The sequence below is a fragment of the Zootoca vivipara genome, chromosome Z2, assembly GCF_965207765.1.
Source record: "Zootoca vivipara chromosome Z2, rZooViv2.hap1.1, whole genome shotgun sequence".
Taxonomy (NCBI): Eukaryota; Metazoa; Chordata; class Lepidosauria; order Squamata; family Lacertidae; genus Zootoca; species Zootoca vivipara.
In genome coordinates this window covers 2,830,283-2,854,558 of record NC_142585.1, presented here as the reverse complement: position 1 = coordinate 2,854,558, position 24,276 = coordinate 2,830,283, and the positions used below count along the sequence as shown (strand labels likewise).

Here is a 24,276-nt window from a genome sequence, read left to right as displayed (position 1 = left end):
CCAACCCCCTGCCAAGCAGGAAACACCATCAAAGCATTCCTGACAGATGGCTGTCAAGCCTCCGCAGAGTCGTTCTTCCCTGAGCAAGACAAAATGGCTGGTGCTGAAGAACTGCTTCATAGCTATCTAGCACCTGCATAACCATTTGCCTTATTCTGTTCTGCATAACCATCTGCCTTATTGCTAAAATAAAACAACAACAAAAAACACCCTACTCAGTTAAAGCCTCATATTAGATATCCTCAACCTGGACGAGATTGTGCTTTTGGTATAGTTACTGGTAATTTTTTTTGTCAACTGCTACTTGGAATTATTGTTTGAGCATATTTTTGCAAAATTGTGGTGCCTATTTGTGTTTCCCCCCTCTTCTTCCCAGATCCTCAGTATGGAGAAATTAAGAACCTGAGCCTTGTTTACAGGGCTCCTTACAAGGAAAAGGCCAGTAGTATGTTTGGAGTGCTTTGAACAGTCGAAGTGCTGTGTAGACAAGTTCTTTTTTAGCATTTTTATATATAATGCCACCTCATATAATTTCATATCATTAAATCATATATATCATTCAATCATATAATATATCACATCAGTCAATCATATATCACAGCATTAAATCAAATCATATCATACATTGTCCGATGGTGATCCCCTTGAGATGACCATCCGAAACCTTTCTTTGTGCTCCTCCTCCACAAAAGGAGGGTGGCAACATGAGAAGGGGCCTTTTCTGTGGTGGCCCCCCACACCCGAGGGAGGCTTGCCTGGTGCCTTCGTTACATCTCTTTAGGTGCCAGGCAAATCCATTCCTTTCCTCCCAGGCATCTGGCTAATTAAACAATCTATGGCTTTTAAAACTTGAGGGTATTGTTTTTATTTGCCACCATGTAATTGTAGGGATCTGTACAGTGATAAAAAGGATACATGGAAGACCCTGGGATAAAGACTGATTGAGCAGGATATTCCTGGATTAAAGAATTCAGTGAGTAGGGTGTTCTCAGTCCAAACCAGGTTTCTGACACGTATCTGATACACAGATCTACAGGCCTTGCTACATGTGGTAAACAAGCACATTGCAAGTTAGTGTAAATTGAGTTAGCCATTTGGCTGAAAACATTTGGCTCAAGCAGATCTGGGTGAAAGGGCATCTGTTAATCTTCTTCTTTCTGCTGGCCTTTGAAAAGCTGACAAACCTGTTTTCTGACAAGACACTGTTAATCTATGCAAGAATTCCTGGGCCCCTTTCCTGTCTTTAGTTGTAGTTTCTTTGAAGTCCAGGAAGTCTTTTTAGCATCTTGGTGTTAGTTCCAGATCTTCCCAACAGTATCAGATTCAAGGTGGGAGGAAACCTGGGAGGGGTTTTAGAACTTAGGATGAATTCTATTGGATGATTTGAATCTTTGTAACCTTTTGATATTGTAATAAAAAGATCTGGCGAAGGGAAAGAGTGAGGCACTTTCCCTCCCAGAGATTTGCTGGTTGAATCTCTGTCCTTTGTCTTGGTTTTCAATGTGGTATTCCCACATGTAATGTACAGTATTTTAATATTGTATACCTCCCTGTTATCCTCTGATGAAAGGTGATATAGAAATTTAATAAATAACAACAACAATAATAGAATGCATTCTCTAGATTAAAAACTCAAGAATACAATCAATTTCAGCACCAAGATCCAAACCCAGCCTAAAAGTAAGAATAATACTGGCCACCAGCAATATATAATTTAGCACATGAAAAGAGCTGGCAGATATTAATGTTTAATATCAGAAGGCCTGGAATAATTAGAAAGGTTTGCTTCTGGAGCTAAAAAGACACTGAAGTAAGGTGTTAGGGGAACACCTCTTAAAAATGCATCACACATAATATTTTATTTAAAGTGCTTACATGCTACCTTTCAAGGCAAAGCCCTAGTTGGATGCCTTACAAAAGATAATTAGCTGCTTATACATAGCAGGAACCTTGTATTTCCAAACATTGTTATGGTACAATCCAATTGCAATGTTTCTTGTCAAAGCCCTCAGTGACCTTCCTTTTAGTCATCCACTTGTGATCCATACTGTTGACAACCAGCATTATCCCCCCTACCCGAATACCTTCCCCCTGCTCTGCTTCCACCTCCCACCTGGGTTGATCTCATGCATAGGTCTGTGAAACATTTGTTCCAATGATAATGATTTCAGGATCTGAACAGCACGCCCCTTCCAGGTATGATTAGAGTTTAGACTGCCTTGGTGCTAGATCTAAGTAGAGTGGAGGGTAATCTGGGGGGAAAGGAAGGTAGAAATCATAACCCAGTGGGTTTTGTTTTGCTTTTAAAATGTCTCACTCTTCTTATTTGTTGTTGTTTCTAAATAGCCACAGTGGAGTGCTACAACCCAAGGATGAACGAATGGAGCTACGTAGCAAAAATGAACGAGCCTCACTATGGTCATGCCGGAACAGTGTATGGGGGGCTGATGTATATTTCAGGTGAGCCTTATTAACATCATCATCTTCCTCTTCCTCTTCTAAATTTCTATACTGCCCATCATCCAATGATCTCAAGGTGGTTCACAGCATAAAAATACAAGATAAAACACATAATAAAAACAAGAACAAAAAAAACCCAATAATCCCCCCACAAAACATTTTTTAAATTTTTAATTTAATTTTTTAATTTAATTTAATTTAAAGTGTAACAAAATACATTATCAATCAATATAATCAATTACATCCCCCCTTTTTACCTTCCCCCCTCCCTCTCCCACCCTCCCAAGACTTCCCTCAGCTCCCCCCTCTGATTTGTTTGCACATATTATTCTCTGCATGTCATAAAATTGTACCTTATCTTCCCTATGTTCTACTACTAAATTGTGGATGTTTATTCAAAACCTGACAAGGAGTCCAAATCTTTTTGTTGTCTTTTTAGATAACTTGTAAAAAGTTCCCATTCTTCCTTAAAGTCACGGTTGTCCTTCTCTCGTAGTTTATATGTTAACTTTGCCAGTTCCGCATAGCTCATCAGTTTTTCTTGCCATTGTTCTTTCATCAGGAATTCCTCATTCTTCCAGCCTTGTGCTAACAAGACTCTTGCCACTGTTGTAGCATAAATGTAGCATACATGTAGCATGAATAAGTTCTTTGTTTTCCTTGGCAGGTCTTGTCCTAAAATCCCTAGCAAAAATGCTGCTTCTTCTTCTTTCTTTTCTTTTTTACAAATGTCCTTTTAAACATTTTTTTCAATTCATTATATATCATTTCCCAAAATTTTCTAACTTCTCTACATTCCCACCACATATGATTAAAAGTACCTTCTTTTTCTTTACATTTCCAACATTTATTTAACCCAGTTTTGTACTTTTTGCCATTTTTACTTGTGTAATTTACCATTTATACATCATTTTCATGTTATTTTCCTTCAAAAGAAAACAATCTGTAAATTTTAAATCTACTTTCCACAGTTTTTCCTAGTCCTCAAATTGTATATATATATATTTTAATATTTTTTTTATTAAACATTTTATAACAAACAAAAAATACATAAAATACCAAAAATACAAAGAACATCATTACAACAAAAAAACATCAATACAAACAGAAACATAAACATATCATCTTTAATCAACTTTTTAAATCATTGTCTTTTTGGCTTCCCCAACTCCCCACTATCTGATTTTCATTTTGAATATCACTGTAGCAGTTTCTATTTCATCTCTTTTACTTCCTTCATACTATAATCTCCTTAATTCCTCTTAGTCTCATCTTTATATTTGCATATCATTTTTTCAACCTTATAAACTCCTCTTATCTCCCTATTGCCTTAACTTCTGTATTTCAACTTTCAAAAGTAGTTCCCTATATATATTTTAAACTTTCTCCAGTCTTCCTCCACTCTTTCCCCTGCTTGATCTCGGAGTCTTCCTGTCAGCTCTGCCAGTTCCATAAAGTCCAGCATTTTCATTTGCCATTCCTGTAAAGAGGGCAATTCCTCTTTTTTCCAATATTTTGCAATTAAAATCCTCGCAGCTGTGGTGGCATACATAAACAGATTGACATCTATTTTGGGGATTTCTTCCCCTACTATTCCAAGTAAAAAGGCCTCTGGTTTTTTCAAAAACGTATTTTTATATATCTTTTTCATTTCATTATAAATCATTTCCCAGAAGCCTTTTATCTTGGGGCATGTCCACCACATATGATAGAATGAACCAACTTCTTCTTTACATTTCCAGCATTTATTATCACCTTTGTGATACATTTTCGCTAATTTTACCGGGGTCAAATACCATCTATACATCATTTTCATTAAATTCTCTTTCAGCGCCGTGCATGCCGTAAATTTCATACCCTTCTTCCACAATTTTTCCCAGTCCGACATCATTACATTATGACCCAAATCCTTGGCCCAGTCAATCATAACCGATTTTGTTTGCTCATCCTTCAGATGCCATTCTAACAATAAATTATACATTCTGGACAAATTCTTGCTGTCTGTCTCTATTAACTCTGTTTCTAGTTTCGATTTTTCTGATTGAAATCCTATTTTTTTATCTATCTTGAATGCTTCATTTATCTGCACATACTGAAACCAATCACTTAACCTATCCTTCAATTGTTCATACGGCCTTAACTTAAATTGGTTTTCCACCTCCATCAAAATGTCTTTGTATTTCAGCCTGTTCTCATCCATATTTGTCCTTTTAGGTTTCTTCGCCTCAAGTGGCGAAATCCACCTAGGAGTTTTCCTTTCCAACAAATCTTTGTATCTAATCCATACATTAAACAATGATTTCCTGATTATATGGTTTTTGAAACCTTTATGTAGCTTTACCTTATCATACCATAAATACGCATGCCACCCAAATGCATTATCATGGCCTTCCAAATCTAACACATCATCATTGTCTAGCAGAAACCATTCCTTCAACCAGCAGAAAGCTGCGGCTTCAAAGTAAATCTTTAAGTCTGGCAGTGAGAATCCTCCCCTTTCTTTTACATCTGTCAAAAGTTTGTATTTAATTCTGGGTTTCTTCCCCTGCCAGACAAATTTAGACAATGTCTTTTGCCACTCTTGAAAACATTTCAACTTATCCACTATCGGAAGGGCCTGAAATAAAAACAACATTCTTGGCAATACATTCATTTTAACCGTTGCTATTCTGCCCATTAAGGACAGTTTCAACCTTGACCATATCTCCAAATCTCTTTTGATTTCATTCCATAACTTCTCATAATTATCTTTATAGAGATTCAGATTTTTTGCAGTCATATTTACTCCCAGATATTTCACCTTTTTCACACATTTCAGTCCTGTGCAGTCCTCTACTCTTTGTCTCTCTTGCATCGTCAAATTCTTTTCTAATACATTAGTTTTACCTATATTTAACTTAAAACCTGCCACTTTACCAAACTCTTGGATTATCTGCAATACTCTTACAACACTGTGTTCAGGGTTCTGCAGAGTTAGTACTAAGTCATCTGCAAAGGCTTTTAGCTTGTATTGTTTTGTGCCTACTGTGATTCCTTTAACACCTTCATCACTCCTTATCATATTCAGTAAGACCTCCAAGACAGAAATAAATAGCAGGGGGGAAAGTGGGCACCCTTGTCTTGTTCCTTTCTCAATTCTTATCTCTTCTGAAACCACATTATTTACAATAATTTTCGCTCTTTGCTCAGAATAAATACCATTAATCCCTTTAACAAAGTTTTGACCAACCTCCATTTTTGCAAAGTTTCGTTTCATAAAAGTCCAAGAAATATTATCAAAAGCTTTTTCAGCATCCACAAAAATTAACATTGCTTTAAATTGTATATTGTGTCCTATATCTTGCGCCCATTTAATCATAACCAATTGGACCTCTTCATCTTTCGTTTCCCATTGTAGCAAAATACTATATGCTTTCTTCAGTAGTTTCACATCTTCTATCACTTCCTTTTGAAATCTAGAGATTGTGTAGCTAAACCCTTTCTTTCTGTCTTCCTTAAACATCTCATCTAATTGTCTATAATGCAGCCAACTCTGAAAATGGTCTTTAATTTCTTCACACTCTTCTAATTTCCATTTACCTTCTTGTTCTTCCAATAGATCTCTATATGTAGGCCATTTTCCTTTTTTGCCAAGGGATTTGAGTAATGAAGCTTCTGTTGGTGATAGCCACCAAGGTGTTTTCTGTTCTATTAGATCATTATACCTTTCCCACACTCTGATTAATGATTTTCTAATTACCGTATATGATTGTAGAATCATTTTTTTAAAAAATAAGTTTTTATTGAGCATCAATCTTTATACAATTCAACATAAACAATAAACAAATAATCTATAAACCAATGAACATAAAGAATAATCCGTAATATCCATAAATAATAATAGTAACGATAAAAGCAAGCAAACAAACAAAAATTCACCAAATACCAATCACCCCCATCACCTTCCCCCCTCCCCCACAAACTTCCCTCCTTTATTTACCTGACTTCTGTTTTCACTTCAGCTTCAATTTTATAATCCATCACTTACATATATTCTCTGCATGCATTCTGTCTTTCCTGTATTCCTCTGTCACTCTTATCTTATATCTCCACTCTTTATCTTTTATATCCCTTCATATCTTTTTATTCTAAGCATGTGAGCATGCCCTCTTTTAGAAAATATTTTTTTATGTATTCCTCATAACTTTCCCATTCGCTTCTTAATTTTTGTTTCGGTTGATTTCTCAAGGCTGCTGTCAGCTTGGCCATTAATAAATACTCACTAAGCTTGTTTATCCACTCTATTTTTGTTGGTATTTTGGATGTCTTCCAATATGTAGCTATTAGAACCCTGGTTGCTGTGCACGCATACAAGAACACTGTCTTATTCTTTTGGGGAATCTCTTCACTTAATAAACCTAATAGGTAGATCTCTGGTTTTTTCTTTATCGATTTTTTCATCATTTTCTTTAATTCTTCATGAATCATTAATCAAAACTTTTTTATTTCTTGACACGTCCACCACATATGTATAAATGTGCCAGGTTCCCCATTGCATCTCCAGCATAAATTATTTTTTGATTTATATACTTTGGCCATCTTTACAGGTGTTAAATACCACGTATGATACATTTTGATAAAATTTTCTTTTATATTATAAGAAGCCGTAAATCTTATATCCTGCTTCCACAATTTCTCCCATTGGTCAATTTGTATTGTCTGACCGAGATCCTGGGACCATTTAATCATAGATTCTGTCGTCTCTTCTTGAAATAAATCCCACCCCAGTAGAAGATTATATGTTCTGGATAGCAGATTGCTTTTATTTTGAATGACTTCTCTTTCAAATAGCGAATCTTCTTTTGCAAATCTTTTTGTCTGCCCTAAATATACTGACCAATTGTATATACTGCCAATTACTGATACCATAACATTTTAATTCTTCATATGACTTTAATTTATACTCCTCTTGGTGCTCTTCTATTAACTGTTTATATACAGGCCATTTTCTCTCAGTAGTTAAATTTTTTAATTGCATAAGCCTCTATGGGAGAGATCCACGACGGTGTTTTCAATTCAATATACCTTTTATATTTGACCCATACCTTGTATAATGCCCCTCTTAGTATATGGTTGGTGAATTCTTTATTTATTTTAGCTTTTCCATAATTCAGGTATGCGTGCCAACCATAGCTAGAGTTAAAGCTCTCAAGATCCAAAATTTTTGTATTTTCTAATTTCATCCAATCCCACATCCATATTAAGCATTCTGCCTCGTAATATAATCTTAAATTTGGTAGTGAGAGCCCCCCCTTTTCCTTCTTTTGTGTCAACAATTTAAATTTTATACAAGGTTTTTTCCCCTGCCATATAAATTTAGTTATGTCTTTTCTCCAGATGTCAAAGCAATCCTCTTTTATTATAACCGGTATAGTTTGGAATAGATAAAGCATTTTTGGTAATATGTTCATTTTGATAACTGAAACCCTTCCCCACAATGATAATTGCAATTTGTTCCACCTATCCAAATCTCTTTTAACTTCTTTCCAAACTCTCTCATAATTATTTTTAAATAAATTGATATTCTTCATAGTGATATCTATTCCCAAATATTTAGCTTTATTCACAATTTTTAACCCCACCTCCTCTTCTAATTTCTTTTGGTCTTTTTCCTGTACACTTTTTATTAATAATTTGGTTTTTTCTTTATTTAATTTGAATCCCGATACTTCCCCAAACTTTCTGATTACCTCCAATGCTTTGCTAATGCTATTCTCTGGATTTTCTGTAGTTATTAGGATGTCATCCGCGAAGGCTCTCACTTAAAAAATTTCCTTTCCTAGTGTTATTCCAGTAATTTCCTCTTCAGCCCTTATCTGATTCAACAGTACTTCCAATGATAAAATAAACAATATCGGTGAAAGAGGACACCCCTGCCTAGTTCCTTTTTCCACTACAAACCAATCTGTTTTATCTCCATTTATAATTATATTTGCGATTTGCTTTTGATATATTGCTTTAACTCCCCTACAATAATCTTCCCCTAGCCTTGCCATCTCCAAAACCTTATAAAGAAAGCATCTTGATAGGCTATCAAACGCTTTTTCCGCGTCCACCAATACAAAACCCGCCCTTTTGCTGGGTCTAAGTTCCAAGTATTCTATTAAATCAATAACTACTCTCATGTTGGTTTTTATATATCTTCCTGGCAGGAACCCTGACTGATCTGTATTTATTACATCTTTCATAACCCTTTTTAATCTATTAGCTAGGATTCCCGCAAAGATCTTGTAGTCATTGTTTAACAGAGAAATGGGTCTGTAGTTGTTTACCAATTCTCCATCCGTTCCTGGTTTGTGTATTAGTGTAATAGAGGCTTCTCGCCAGGATTCTGGAATTGAGCCTTCTTTCATAATTTTGTTCATTAGGATTTTCAGTGGCAACACTAGCGATTCCTCAACTTTTTTATAATGTACCGCAGCTAGCCCGTCCGGGCCAGGTGCCTTTCCTATTTTCATCTTTGCAATTGCCTGGTGTACCTCCATCAACGATATTGGTTCATTTAAATACTTCATCTTTTCCTGACTTACCATGGGGATTTTCTTCCCTTGTAGATATTTCGTTACCTCTTGTTCTGTTTCCTGGCCTTTGCTATATAATCCTTTAAAGAATTTCAAAAAACCCTCTTTAATTTTCTCCTCTGTATCTAATGCCTGCCCTTCATATACTATTTTGTTCACATATCTTTCTTTCTGTTTTTTCTTTATTTGCCAAGCGAGCAGTTTTCCTGGCCTGTTCCCGCTTTCAAATGTTTTTTGCTTCATCCACTTTAATTTATTCTCTAACTCCTCCGACAAAAGTGTAGATAGTTGAGACTGCAATAATTTGGCTTTGTTTTTTATTTCCTTATCCCTTGGGTTCTTGTTTAATAGCCCCTCATTTAGTTCTATCTCTTTCTGTATCTGTTTTAACTTAAACTCCTTCGCTCTTTTCTGTATTATATTCTGTTGAATGTAGAAGCCCCTTATGTATGCTTTCCCCGCATCCCAAACCGTTCTTATATCTATATCTTGAGTCATATTTATTTCAAAATATTCCTTCATTCTTTTTTGTGCCTCTTTTACTATTTTTTCATCATTTAATAACCACTCATTCATCCTCCAACTTTTATTCCTTCTATTACTCCCTTTTAACTCCAGCTTCATTGGATTATGATCTGTGATGGATTTTGGCATTATTTCTACTTTAGAAATTTTTGTCATTCAAAATTTCGAGACCCATATGGCATCGATTCTGCTGCAAGATTTGTTAGCCTCCGAATAGAATGTATACTGTCGCACTTTATCATTTTTCACCCTCCATGCATCCTCCAATCCGTGATCGTCCACCAATTGGAAAAAGGCCACTGGTAACCTTCCTGATTTTAATCTTGATTTAGCATTGTTTTGGGATCTGTCCCACTCTACTGATGTCACCCCATTCCAATCCCCCATTAATATCATGTCATCATTGTTATAATCAGCTAATTTCTTTTGCAATTTCTCAAAAAAGGGTCCTTGGTTCCAATTTGGGGCATATATTCCTACTAGGAGTAATTTCTTATTTTCTTTAGTTACTTGTACCCCCAATATCCTTCCCTCTTGATCTTTAAATTTACATTCAGCTTTTAATTTGGGATTTATATACATGACAACTCCCCTTTTTTTTACCTTATCTGAAGTTATATATTCTTCCCCCAATCTTTTGTTAATCAAAATCCTTTCATGTTTTTGTGCGATATGTGTCTCTTGCAGACAGATCACGTCCCATTTTTTCTTTTTTAATATATGGTCTATTTTGTTTCTTTTTTTCTTATCATTCAGACCATTTACATTCCAGGGTTTTATTCTAAGCTCCATTTCTTACACTCACTACAATCGAAGATATTTAATCACTTTATTTGATTACCTTACAGAGTCACCAACAGGAATTCTAAACAAAAAAAAAGCAAAGTCAATTATAAAATGGTTCTTCGTTTTATGTTCGTTTTACGTTGTCTCCCCCAATCCCTCTACCTCCTCCTCTCCTACTCCTTCCTCTTCCTCTCTTTCCGGATCCCCCTCCTCCCCCAATTCCTTTTTGTATGTTCTTCTAACCTTCTCCATCGCGTCCACTGATCTGATAACCTTCCTTGTATCTTTAATGGTGAAGGACAGACCTTCCGGGACTAGCCATTTGAATCTGATGCCTTTCAATTTCAGCGCATCTGTTAAATCCTTATATTTTTCCCTCTTCTTCAAGATGCGCTTTGGAATTTCTTTATATATAATTACATTGTGGCCATCTATTCTCAATCTCCGTTTTTGCAATATCTTATCCTTTAGCAATCTGGAATTCAAATACACCAGACAATCTCCTGGACCCCTATATTGTTTTTTCCCCTCCGGTCTTACTCTAAATATTTTATCCACATCCATGATCAGATCTTCTTCTTTTACACCTAGCCATTCCGCTAGTTCTTTTATCAATTTACTCATGATGTCCTCTCCCTGCACCTCCGGAACGCCCCTAAATCTCAAAATTAACTCCCTCTGATACATTTCCAAAATCGCAATTTGGTCCAGGATTTCTTCCTGGGCCTGCTTCAATTGACTCATTCCCACATTAGTGGTATCTTGGTATTTCTTTAAATCTCTGTTCTCTTGCTGAATTTTCTTTGTAATGTCTTTCATCATCTCCTCTTGTTTCATCACTTTTGTATTTACTTCCACCACTGATTTTTCAGTCTCCATATTTTTGATTGTTAATTCCTTTATCTGTCCTGATAAGTCTGTAATTATTTTCTAATTTTGTTCAATTAATTTAGAATTCTGTTCTATTTTGAGTCCCATATTGTCCAATTTGTCATTCAATGTTTTATTCATGTTTATTATCAGTTCTCTAATATCTGCATTAAGGTCCATTTCCGGAGTGGATTGTCTTCTCGCCAGAGCTGCTGGGATTGTCGTTTGAGATTGTCCTTTTTTGGTTGATGTCATGGTTCTTCCTCTATATACACAATGTACAGAATTAATCAATTGCTGTCCCCACCCTATATTGATCAATTAAATACCACCTTATCCTTCCCCCCTTTTTGAAGGTATCAAAATCCCCCCTACAGCTAAAACACACAATATCCCACCTTAAATCAAACCACGAATTTTATTAACTGATCTCTATCATTAATTGATTAATTGATTAAATAATCTTTAATTAATCCAATCTAATCATCCAGTCTAATTGCTCCAATTTAATTAACCTTTCAAACTTTTAATTTTATGAAAATAAAATAATTTTCCCTTTTATCAGTTAAAATTCTTAATTATACACATTTAATTATACACCTTGATTCCTGGGAGTTTAGGGGTAATCACACTCTTAATTCATCCTTTTCATTCCGATATATATAAAAAGAAGAGAGAGAGATACATTCAATGCATTAGATTCAATACATTCAATTCATTTTACAGCTCATTCAGTTCCCTTGTCCCTCTACTGGGTGTCGCTGTGAGAGCGTTTCTCCAAGTTTCTGTGAGATTCCTATTGCGTACACTAGATGCCACTGTGTTTTCCTTCCACGTCTGTAGTATGTATAAACTCTATCGTTCCTCTAAGCAAGAAGAAGGCGGAAGTGTGCTCAGCACTTTTTAACTCTCTTTCATCGCCATTAATCCTTTATTTATTTATTTATTTTCTCGGCGCTCTCCCTCGTATTCCTGATTTCTCCCCTCTTCGATCCCGTCTTCTTTCTCCTCCTCTCGCTTCTCTTTTTAGCTCTCCTTTTATTGCGTTTTGGTTTTATTTTCAAAAGCCCTCTCGTTCTTTCTCTCTCCCCCCCGCCGTTCCCGCTCTTGTTTTCTGCCTTTTGCTATGGTACGCGTGTATTTTAACTTGTATTTCAGCCTCCCCTGCAATCTCACAGTTCCTTTGCTTTGTATATATTTGGCTATTAGTTTCTCTGCCTGGCCTGGGATTTTTATTTTTGTTTTGTTTTTAAAACACAGTTCTTTCAACGCAGTTCTCTTTAAGCGCTGGGGGTTTAAATCCCCTCCTCCGCTTAATGCTCTCCCTAGGCAGTCGCTTACTTTGTCCTCCCGGTTTTTGGACTTCTGCACACAGCGTTATAAAAAGTATGTATTTACCGATATGAAGATCTTTCCTGCACTCCAGCCCATCGAGTAAACACGGAGCTCCGGTATGCTTTAAATCTTTTATTTCAGCCGCCGCTTTCTCTTGGTTCAATCTTATCTCTGCCCCCTTTCGTTCTCTTATATTGTATTTCCGCTTCTTAATTAAGTCTCTTATTAGTGTTTATTGATGTTTATAGCCTTATTTGGGGGTCAGCTATGCGCGGCCTTAGAAACAGAGAGTTCAGCATCACTCACCAGATCGTCGCGGCGTCACTCGGCTGAGGCGGCCCTTCTTCCATGCGCTGGGGGGGTCTTCTTTTCCCTTCCACTTTTCAGTGCCGGGAATTCAAAAAACCCTCATTTTTTGCGCTGCTCTGGTCACCTCTGGTCTGAACTGTCCTCTCAGACCTTTTCTGGGGGGCAGGGGTTCGCCGAAACTGCCCCCCCAGTCCCCATCCAGGAGCGGAGAAAATTTCCCTGATCTGCCTCGTGAGAGTGCCTCGCCGGAAGTCCATGATTGTAGAATCCTTTATGGACTTTCCCTTTCCCATACCATAGATATGCATGCCATCCATATCTGTTGTCATATCCCTCCAAATCTAATGCTTCTTCCTTTTCCAGTTTTATCCAGTCCCTAATCCAAACCAAACATGCTACCTCATAATATAATTTAAGGTCTGGGAGGGCGAAGCCTCCTCTTTCTTTTATATCTGTAAGTATCTTATGTTTTATCCTGGGCCTTTTGCCCCCGCCCCCACAAATTTGGAAATATCATTTTGCCATCTTTTGAGGCAGTCATCCTTAACCATTACTGGGACTATCTGAAAAAGAAAGAGCATTTTCGGCAGCACATTCATTTTTATTGCCGCAATTCTTCCTAGCAGGGAGAGGTTCATTCTGTTCCATATTTCTAGATTTCTTTTTATCTCCGACCATACTTTGTCATAATTGTCTTTATACACATTTATATTTATATTTCTTGTTGTTAACCATATCCCTAGATATTTTACTTTTTTATGAATTTCTATCACAATACCTTGCACCAAATCTTTTTTCTCTTCTTCTTTTAGATTTTTAACTAATAATTTAGTTTTATTTCTATTTAATTTAAATCCTGCCACTTCCCCAAATTCTTGACTTTTCTCTATTACCTTGGGGAGAGAATTTTTCGGATCCTCTACTGTAATTACTAAATCATCAGCAAAGGCTTTCAATTTAAATTCATTCTTCCCAGTTTTTATCCCTATAATCTCTTTTTCTGCTCTTAAATTTCTTGCAAGTACTTCCACAAAACATTTTAAAGCATACAGGATGTAAATCAGCCAAAGGCTTTGTTGAAAAGCAGTGTTTTTGCCTGGCACGTAATGGTGCATATTGAAAGTGCCAGGTGAGATTCCATGGGGAGAACACTCCACAAACGACTTGTTATCGTGTTGGCACCCTCTAGACCTCTCGTGGAGAAGGCACGCAAATAAGGGCCTCCAATGATGATCCCAACGATGGATTGGTTCATATGGGGGAGGTGGTCTTTGGGGTATTGTGGTCCTGAGCCATTTAAGGCTTTATAGGTTAAAACCAGCACTATGAATTGGACCCAGAAGCTAATTGGCTGCCAGTCCAGTCAAGCCAAGGTCAGTGTAATATGCTCAAATGGTCTTGACCCAGTGAGCAACCAGACTGCTGAATTCTGCACCAGCAGAGGTTTCCAAACTGTCTTCAGAGGCAGCCCTACGTATAACATGTTGCAGTAATCTAACCTAGAGGTTTCCTGCCAACCTAGCAGTTCAAAAGCACGTCAAAGTGCAAGTAGATAAATAGGTACCGCTCCAAGCGGGAAGGTAAATGGCGTTTCTGTGGCTTAGTCATGCTGGCCGGCCACATGACCTGAAAGCTGTACGCCGGCTCCCTCGGCCAATAATGCGAGATGAGCGCCACAACCCCAGAGTCGGTCATGACTGGACCTAATGGTCAGTGGTCCCTTTACCTTTACCTTTACCTTTACCCTAGAGGTTACCAGAGCATAGATGACAGTAGTTAGGCTATACCTGTCCAGATAGGGGTGTAGCTGGGACACCAGCTGAAACTGATGGAGGGCACTCTGCTGAGGCCAGCTGAACCTCAAGCAACAGTAATGGATCCAGGAGTGCCCCTGAGCTATGTGCCTGCTCCTTCAGAGGGAGTGTAACCCCATCAAGAGCAGGCAACCTCCCACTAAAAGTGCCTCAGTCTTATCTGAAGAGCTTCAATTTGTTGGCACTCATCCAGTCCATTACTGAGACGAGACAATGGTCCAGCACATCCACTGCCTCACCTGCAGATGTAAAGGAGAAATAGAGTTGTGCATCATCGCCATATTTCTGACAATGTACTCCAAAACTCTGGAGTGCTCTGGACACCTCTTGAGATTCATCTGCTGCAACAGCAGAGTTAAGATACTGGTGGATCATGAATGAAGGCCAACCTAGCATTTGGCAACAGCGTCTGCAAACCCAAGGTCCGGCAACCATAATTCCCCAGGTCGGAGGAGAGGCTAGCACACGGCACAGTCACCAACTGCCTGTGCCTTGTGCCCCTTACCTGGCCTGCCCCGCCTCCTACACCTACCCTCCCGCTGCCCTGAATCACTGCAAGTAGAGCCTCCCCTGCTTTCCCCAACTCTTCTCTTTGCAAGCACATCCTATGCCTCAACAAAAAACCCAAATTAAGAAACCCACAATTTAAAAACCGCTTTAAAACATCCTATATAATAAAGTCCCTGTGTCTCTGCATCCAGATTCCGTGTGTCCCGTTTTCCGCGCTACTGAGCATGTGCCCCACGGACACAGGGATTGGACGCAGAGACTGGACGCACACAGCCCGGGGGGGGGGGGAATGCGGTTCTCTCTCCCTCAATGGCTTCCCCTCCAAACTGCCGTTCCGTGCCTCGCCTCCCAATTAATGGCGCGAGGGGAAGAGGGGAAGGGACCGTGAGGGATTGAGACGCGAGCGCGCGTTCCCCACCACCACCGGGGCATTCATGTCCCCGCTGCTGCCGTTCCCCACCCCCACCCCATCGCCGCATCCCAACCCCTCCCCCCACCCGGGTGTGGCGGGCTCAGCTCTGGGTGGGTTGGGAAAGGCGAGGAGAAGTAGGCTGCTTTCCCCCCTTTTTTCCTCTCCTACGCTCCCCCCCCCGACGACCAGTAGCAAGCGGGCGTCACGCACACGCACACTCTCCCCCCCACCCCTCTGCCTACCGTTTCCCTCGCGGTGCAGGGTCAGAGGCAGACAGAAGCGGGGACAGCGCATGGGGGGGAAGGAAGAGCAGCCCGGGGGGGGGGGGAGAGGAGATGTTTGACAGGGAGCAGGGAAGGAGGGGTGGGTGGCAGCATGTTCTAGCATGTTCTAGCACCCGTTAATTTAACGGGCTTCAAGATACTAGTTTTATTATAAAACATATTATTACTGAGTAAGATTGCTTCCCACTAGTCCCATAGTTTTTTAAAAATGTAATTCCATTAACCTGTATCAAGATCGGTTTGCTCTTTTCAAGCAGTGATTTTTAATGCCCCTCACAAATCCTAATTTCCTTTCTAAACTGTTCAAAACAGGACATGCTATGACATCTTCAGATTTCATTTTAGATACAGTTATCTCAGCTGGCAGGTGATTATTTTCTGAAACAACCTCCTTAATAACTTATTTGTGTTTCTTCTTAAACCTTCAAAAAAAGGTTTATTAGGAAATCACAAACTCAGCCACCATGCTGTCTCTAATCCTACAGGGGTCTCTATTGTAAGAGCTGACTCATTTTGTTTTTGTTTTTTTAAATATATTTATTAAAATTTTATAACAACAAAATACAACTACAAAACACACTCTACCCAATATATAAAATGTAAAAATACAAAAATACAGAAATACAAAACAACAAACACAAAAAACCAAAAAACATAAAAATAAAAAACTCTCATTTATAAACCTTATTTCTAATCTATTGACTTCCTCATTCCTCCTCTTTCTGCATTCCATTAAAAATCATCTTTGTTGTTGTTGTTTAGTCGTTTAGTCGTGTCCTACTCTTCGTGACCCCATGGACCATAGCATGCCAGGCACTCCTGTCTTCCACTGCCTCCCGCAGTTTGGTCAAACTCATGTTCGTAGCTTCGAGAACACTGTCCAACCATCTCGTCCCCTGTCGTCCCCTTCTCCTAGTGCCCTCAATCTTTCCCAACAGCAAGGTCTTTTCCAAGGATTCTTCTCTTCTCATGAGGTGGCCAAAGTATTGGAGCCTCAGCTTCACGATCTGTCCTTCCAGTGAGCACTCAGGGCTGATTTCCTTCAGAATGGATAGGTTTGATCTTCTTGCAGTCCATGGGACTCTCAAGAGTCTCCTCCAGCACCAGAATTCAAAAGCATCAATTCTTCGGCGATCAGCCTTCTTTATGGTCCAGCTCTCACTTCCATACATCACTACTGGGTAAACCATAGCTTTAACTATACGGACCTTTGTAGGCAAGGTGATGTCTCTGCTTTTTAAGATGCTGTCTAGGTTTGTCATTGCTTTTCTCCCAAGAAGCAGGCGTCTTTTAATTTCGTGACTGCTGTCACCATCTGCAGTGATCAAGGAGCCCAAGAAAGTAAAATCTCTCACTGCCTCCATTTCTTCCCCTTCTATTTGCCAGGAGGTGATGGGACCAGTGGCCATGATCTTGGTTTTTTTGATGTTGAGCTTCAGACCATATTTTGCACTCTCCTCTTTCACCCTCATTAAAAGGTTCTTTAATTCCTCCTCACTTTAGTAATTTCTAAATCTTACATAATCTCTAAATTTTACTTAATATAAACTTATTTCTATACATTTTAATTCTTAATACTTTACATTCCCAACTATATCCTTTCTTTTTACTCAGTTATACCTAATTCTAACAATACTTATCTCTCACCATTATATTATCTACAACCACTTTGTATCTCCCTCACTTCCATTAATTATGTTCTATTATACTCTTATTCTTTAAATAAACTTTAAATTTCTTCCAATCTTCTTCCACTGCTTCTTCACTCCAGTCCCGAATTCAGCCAGTTCCATGTATTCTATCAACTTCTTCTGCCATTCATCCACTGTTGGTAATTCTTCATTCTTCCAATTCTTTGCAATTAAAATTCTTGCAGCTGTTGTGGCATAAAGAAAAAAGGTAACATCCTTCTTAGGTATTTCATCTCCAATTATCCAAAGTAAGAAGGCTTCTGGTTTCTTAACAAAGGTGTTTTCCAACACTTTTTTCAATTCATTATAAATCTTTTCCCAGAAGTCTCTCACTTGGGGGCACGTCCACCACATGTGGAAGAAGGTTCCTTCTTGATTTTTACATTTCCAGCATTTATTATCTTGTTTATGATAAATCTTAGCTAACTTTACCGGGGTCAAATACAATCTATACATGATTTTCATCAAATTTTCTCTTAAAACTGTACACGCGGTAAATTTCATACTTTGCTTCCACAACCTTTCCTAATCTTCCACCATGGTGTTGTGCGCTACATCTTTTGCCCATTTAATCATTACTGATTTTGTTTGTTCATCTTTCGTATGCCATTCCAACAATAAATTATACATTTTTGACAAATTTTTACATATTGGTTCTAACAATTGACTTTTTCATTTGAAAACCAACTTTTTTATCCATTTTATACATTTCATTAATTTGATGATAATCAAACCAATCATTTACTTTACTCTTCAACACTTCATATGATTTTAACTTCACTTCGTCTCGTTCCTCAACCAATATATCACTATATTTTAGCCACTTTGTTGACGTATTCAATCTTTTATGTGCCTTCGCTTCTGCTGGTGAAATCCACCTGGGTGTTTTTGGTTCTAACAAATCTTTATACCTGTTCCATACATTATACAAAGATTTTCTAATAATATGACTTTTAAAGCCTTTATGAACCTTCACTTTGTCATACCATAAATATGCATGCCATCTAAAAACATTATCATGTCCTTCCAAGTCAAGTATATCATCATTATCTAGCAAAAACCATTCTTTCAATCAACAAAAAGCTGCTGCTTCAAAATATAACTTCAAATCTGTCAGGGGGAAACCGCCTCTTTCTTTAACATCTGTTAAAAGTTTATACTTAATTCTTGGCTCCCCCCCCCCGCCAGATAAATCTCAACAATGCCTTTTGCCATTCTTTAAAACAACCAACCTTACCAACAATATGCAATGCTTGGAATAAGAATAACATCTTTGGCAACACATTCATTTTTATCACTGAAATTCGACCCATAAGAGACAAATTCAAATTCGACCAACCTTCTAAATCATACTTAATTTCTTTCCACAATTTCTCATAATTGTTCTTGAACAAATTAATATTTTTTGCAGTCATATTCACTCCCAAGTATTTCACATTTTTCACCATTGTCAACCCAGTGGTCTCCTGTATTTTATTCATTTCCTCTGGTGTGCGGTTTTTACCTATCACTTTGGTCTTCATTTTATTTAATTTTAATCCTGCCAACTGTCCGAACTCTTGAATCAATTCCAGTGCTTTAATTGCACTGGTTTCTGGATCTTGCAAAGTCAATACTAAATCATCCGCAAAGGCTTTTAACTTATACTGTTTTGAACCTACTACTATTCCTTTAACATCCTCATTTTTTCTTATCATATTCAGCAAAACCTCCAAAACTGTTATGAAAAGTAGAGGGGAGAGTGGGCACCCTTGCCTGGTTCCTTTTTCTATTCTTATTTCTTCTGAGACCACGTTATTTATAATAATTTTTGCCTTTTGATCAGAATAAATTGCTTTTATACCATTAATAAAACCATCCCCCACCTCCATATTTTTCATATTTTTTATCATAAAATTCCAAGAAACATTATCAAAGGCCTTTTCTGCATTGATGAATACTAACACTGCTTTGGTATTGATTTTTACTTCTAATTTCTCTAATATATCAATAATATTTCTAATATTATCTTTCATATGTCTTGCAGGCAAAAAGCCTGCTTGATCTTGATGAATCTGATCCTTCAATACCTTCTTCAATCTGGCGGCCAAAATACTTGCAAAAATTTTGTAATCCACATTTAATATCAAAATGGGGCAATAATTCTTCATCTGCATTCTGTCCGTATCTGGTTTTGGTATCAGAGTTACAGAACTGACTCATTTTGACTGGGATAAGTTGTACCTCAGGGAGGCCTAGCAAATCCAATGCACCTTTGGGGTAGATGTCAAGAACTTCAAAGTCTAGCCAGTGCATGTAAATCATTGCATCCTTCAAACACCTCATCTGAAGGAGAGAGCAGCCTACAGAGTCTGTTTTGCCTGATTCACATCAAAATGCTGTGATTTAAAAAAACTATTTTAGTTGGCAGCAGTGCAGCAGTTAGCTTATTCTCTTAGTGTTATCAGTTCCCTGAACAATTGTCTCCCCCAGAGAGGGCTGGAAGCCAGAGGAGCATATGCCTCTCGTCTGCCACATGCACCTGTGTCAGAGTGGAAGGAGTGGAATGCCTACAGTGGGGCCCCCCGAATCCCTTCAGCTGCCTTCTTCTTGGATCAGCCTTTCCATGAAATAAATATCTCCCTCCCATAAGAGGCTGCAACATGAGTACAGAGGTACCTCAAGTTACAGACGCCTCAGGTTACAAACTCTGCTAGCCTGGAATAGTTACCTCGAGTTGAGAACTTTGCCCCGGGATGAGAACAGAAATCGTGTGCCGGCGGCACAGTGGCAACAAGAGGCCCCATTAGCAAAGCACACCTCTAGTTAAGAACAGTTTCAGGTTAAGAACAGACCTCCAGAATGAATTAAGTTCGTAACTAGAGGTACCACTGTACTGTTTCCAAGTGGGGTCGAGTTCCTTGGCATCTCAAAGCTAAAAGACTGGGTGGCAGGTGCAGAGGGACCCCCTTCTCAGCCTTAGACCATGGAGGGCAGCTGCCAATCAACTCTGGGCTGATCCTATAGAAGTCTGTGTTGTTTTAAATGAGTTTGTATCTACCGCTGGTTGTAGCAGCCTACTCTGGCTGTGGGTGTTTTTGGTCAGAATTAGGAATCCTACTCTTTTGAACAGCATCTTCTACAGAGGATGCCATAGCAGCATAAAAGGTGCAACAGAACACTATAACTATGGTAGCAAATGGTGCTCTCAGCACTCAAGGTCTATGCAAAGCCCTTTTCATCTGGCATAAAATATTATTTTTACATATATGCTCCTAGGGTCGGAACTGGTAGTGTCTGACCATAAATGAGAGCTTGGGGTCCTAGTGGATAGCTTGATGGAGACATCAACCAGGTGTGTGGCAGCTGTTAAACAGGCAGATTCCATGTTAGGGGGAAGAATTGAAAATAAAACTACTGATATCGTAATGATATAATACAAATCTATTGTGCAGCCACATTTGTACAGTTCTGGTGGCCTCACCTTGAAAAGGATATTGTAGAGTTGGATAAAGAGCATGATAAAGGGAATGAAGTAACACCCATATGAGGGAAAGTGGCAGCATTTAGGGCTTTTTAGTTTAGAGAAAAAGTGAGTAAGACATGACACAAGTTTGTAAAATGATGCACAGTATGGACAGAGAAAAGTTTTTCTGTCTCTCACTTGACACCTAGAACTCATGGACATCCAACTTGGATGGCTTTAAAAGAGGATTGGATCAAATTCATGAAGGATAAAGTTGTCAGTGGCTCCTAGCCATCCTAGGATGGCTCTGCAGTGCCTCCATGATTGGAGACAACATTGCTTCTGAATACCAGTTTCTGGAAACCACCGGAGGAGGAAGTGCTGTTGTACTCAAATCCTGCTTGTTGGTTTCCCACCAGAATCTGGATGACCACCGTTAGAACAAGATAATGGGCTCCTCAGGCCACTGGCCCCATCCAGCATCATCTTATGTTTTTATTCTTGCATTTTATTGTAGGGAGGGTCCCAACGCAACAGGGTCCCAACGCACAGGCATGTTTTTAGCACTTGTGCCATCTTCAAATGTGTCTGCATGAATTTTTTGTGTGTTTTGATAAGTAGTTATTTATTGCATTTATTGCTATTTGTGTATTTGCTAGGAACTTTTATATGTAGCCCTTCATCCTGATTGTATTTTAGAGTGGTGTACAACCAAATTATATCACAATACAAATTAGCAGTAATAAAAGTAGACAAACAAAACTTAAGATATACTGAAAGTTCAAAATGACTGAGTGAATGAAAATAGTTTTGCCTTAATGCTGGAAAAATTGCAGTGTGTTTAAAGCTGCTTACAATGTTATTGTATAATAGAACATCAGATCAAACTAATCAACAAAGTGTTAGGAGCAGAACCCAGCAAACAATTTTTTAAAAGGAAAGAACCTATTCAAAGACGAAATGGTAAACATTTTTAAAGCACGCAGATGTAAATACAGTTGGCATCCATTTCATGGAGGGTTCTGTTCCTGGCCCCTGTTCACATCAGCAAAGCAGGCATAAACATACCCCTGCCCTGTTCTGCTGTTTTAGTGATGTGTTTAATGACATTTTTGTCACTTGCGGGTTCAGTTTTTAATGTTTAATGCTGTATTGTGTTTTTAATATTTGTTTGGAAGCCACCCAGAGTGGCTGGGGAAACCCAGCCAGGTGTGTGGGGTTGTTGTTGTTGTTGTTGTTGTTGTTATTATTATTATTATTATTAATCCCCTGAAAGACTGGGAGTAGCTGCTGCCAGTCAGTGTGGACAATATTGAGCAAGATGGGCCAATTGTCTGACTATGGAAGTCAGCTTTCTGTGCTTCTAACTGTTAATCTCATTAGCATTCCTCTTACATGAGGTGTTTGCTTTTGTTTTCCTGTCCTAGGAGGCATTACCCACGACACTTTCCAGAAGGAACTAATGTGCTTTGACCCCGACACAGACAAATGGACTCAGAAGGCTCCGATGACCACAGTTAGGGGCCTTCACTGCATGTGTACTGTCGGTGACAAGCTTTATGTCATTGGTGGAAACCATTTTAGAGGAACCAGTGATTACGACGATGTTCTAAGCTGTGAATATTACTCACCAAGCCTAGACCAGTGGACACCAATCGCTGCTATGTTGCGTGGTCAGAGTGATGTCGGGGTGGCTGTGTTTGAAAATAAAATATACGTTGTGGGAGGATATTCATGGAATAACCGTTGTATGGTGGAAATAGTCCAGAAGTATGACCCAGAAGAGGATGAGTGGCACAAAGTCTTTGACCTCCCAGAATCCCTTGGGGGCATCCGTGCCTGTACTCTGACAGTCTTCCCTCCCGAGGACAATACATGCTCACCATCTAGAGAATCACCTCTTTCGGCCCCTTGAAATGAGGCATCGCTGGACTTACCATGTTGTCGCTCCAATACCACTGCACTGCAACAGGGAATTGCCTATTTGTCTTCAGTAGTATCTTACAAGGCTTATCCTGAAGCAGCTGGCACAGTAACACAGTTGGGGGTGGGATGTAACAAGAAGATGGGCGTCACTTGTGGGGTTTGGTCTAGAAAGTTTATCAAGTGGACAACCAAGTGCCAAGCAAAGTGAGGTTTTATTGTTTCATTTTGTTTTTTGAGCCAAACGCTTAAAAAATGAGGTATTGTCTTAGGAAAAGAAAAACCTTTGCACCAGGCACATAGATATTCTGTACTGGGTGCACGGGTCACATAGATCAAGACCCTGTAAGTTGAGCGTGTGGGGGGCAGGGTGTGTGTGCAATGAATGGGGAACCTTGTTTGCTAAGCCTTGTTGCTGGAGGACCATCTTTCCTCGCTGCACCTCTGGAGAGAGAGGGAGCCCCTGATGCACACAACTTTCAGCAGCTATCTGGCCTCAGCTACCTCCTTCTTCTAATGGAGTATTTCAGACCTGTTTACTGACCTGACACTGGAGGTGCTTTTCAGAGGATATGGCGGACAAGACCATTAATAGATATACAATAGGCAGACCCTGAATCTATAAACCAGGGTTGTTGTTTTTCTAAATAACATATTAAGGGGTTTTCTTTTCCTTTTACTTTCTGAACCGCCACATGCAAAGTGAAATGTGCTGGAGATTTGTAATTGTGTTTTTACTTTTTGTTCTCTTCCTCCTTTCCTTTCCTCTGCCCCTGAAATAAAAGCTCTGATTCATCATGGGAGCCTGAGCAATTCATATATTGGAGATAGGGGGTTTGGTTCGATTGCGCAACCCAGTGGGGTGCCTGTACTACTTATTTTTGGTAAACAAGGGCTAGAATCTCTTAATTTGAAGCCACTAAAATTTTGAGCAAATGGTTCCCTACTTCCCCCTCCTTCTTTCTCTTCCCTCCATGACCCCCCTCCAAATACCCTTTTCTTGGTTAAGAGAACTTGCTTCTTACACCTCTGTATAAAATCTCAGTTAATACGGTTGTTTAGCACAAAATGCAGCTTTTACAGAGAGCTGCTTTTACTCAGAGAATTCAGACTACCCTGTTTCTTTTGTTCAATAAAATCTTTAACTGCAATTAGTTGGGTGGTTTTTTTAATTTGTAATTGTTTTAAAGGGCTCATTAACCTTCTCTCCCACTTCCCTGTTGCCAGGAAACGTCTGTATGTATCTTTGTGTGTGGGTAGCACAACCTGCTGGGAAGACAGTTTTGTAAGAGCTTCCAAATTTGGGGGGGGGGGGCGACACTTGACCTACTTTTCCAGAAGCTCCCCTGGGA

The 24,276-nt window shown here is 38.8% G+C and overlaps 1 protein-coding gene across 9 annotated transcripts in view; it reads left to right on the top strand.

Annotated features, from left to right (window-relative positions):
- Positions 1–24,075, top strand: part of KLHL13 (kelch like family member 13) — a 94,288-nt gene extending 70,213 nt beyond the window's left edge. For 8 of the 9 annotated variants that reach the window (XM_088664424.1, XM_088664426.1, XM_035102272.3 and 5 more), the window contains 2 exons: positions 2,347–2,460; positions 22,429–24,075. In XM_088664424.1, the coding sequence (XP_088520550.1) occupies positions 2,347–2,460; positions 22,429–22,916 (602 nt within the window). In that variant the 3' untranslated portion in view covers positions 22,917–24,075. The remainder of the gene's footprint in view (positions 1–2,346; positions 2,461–22,428) is intronic. The other variant, XM_035102270.3, reaches the window with a different exon arrangement.
- The last annotated feature ends 201 nt before the right edge of the window (positions 24,076–24,276 follow it).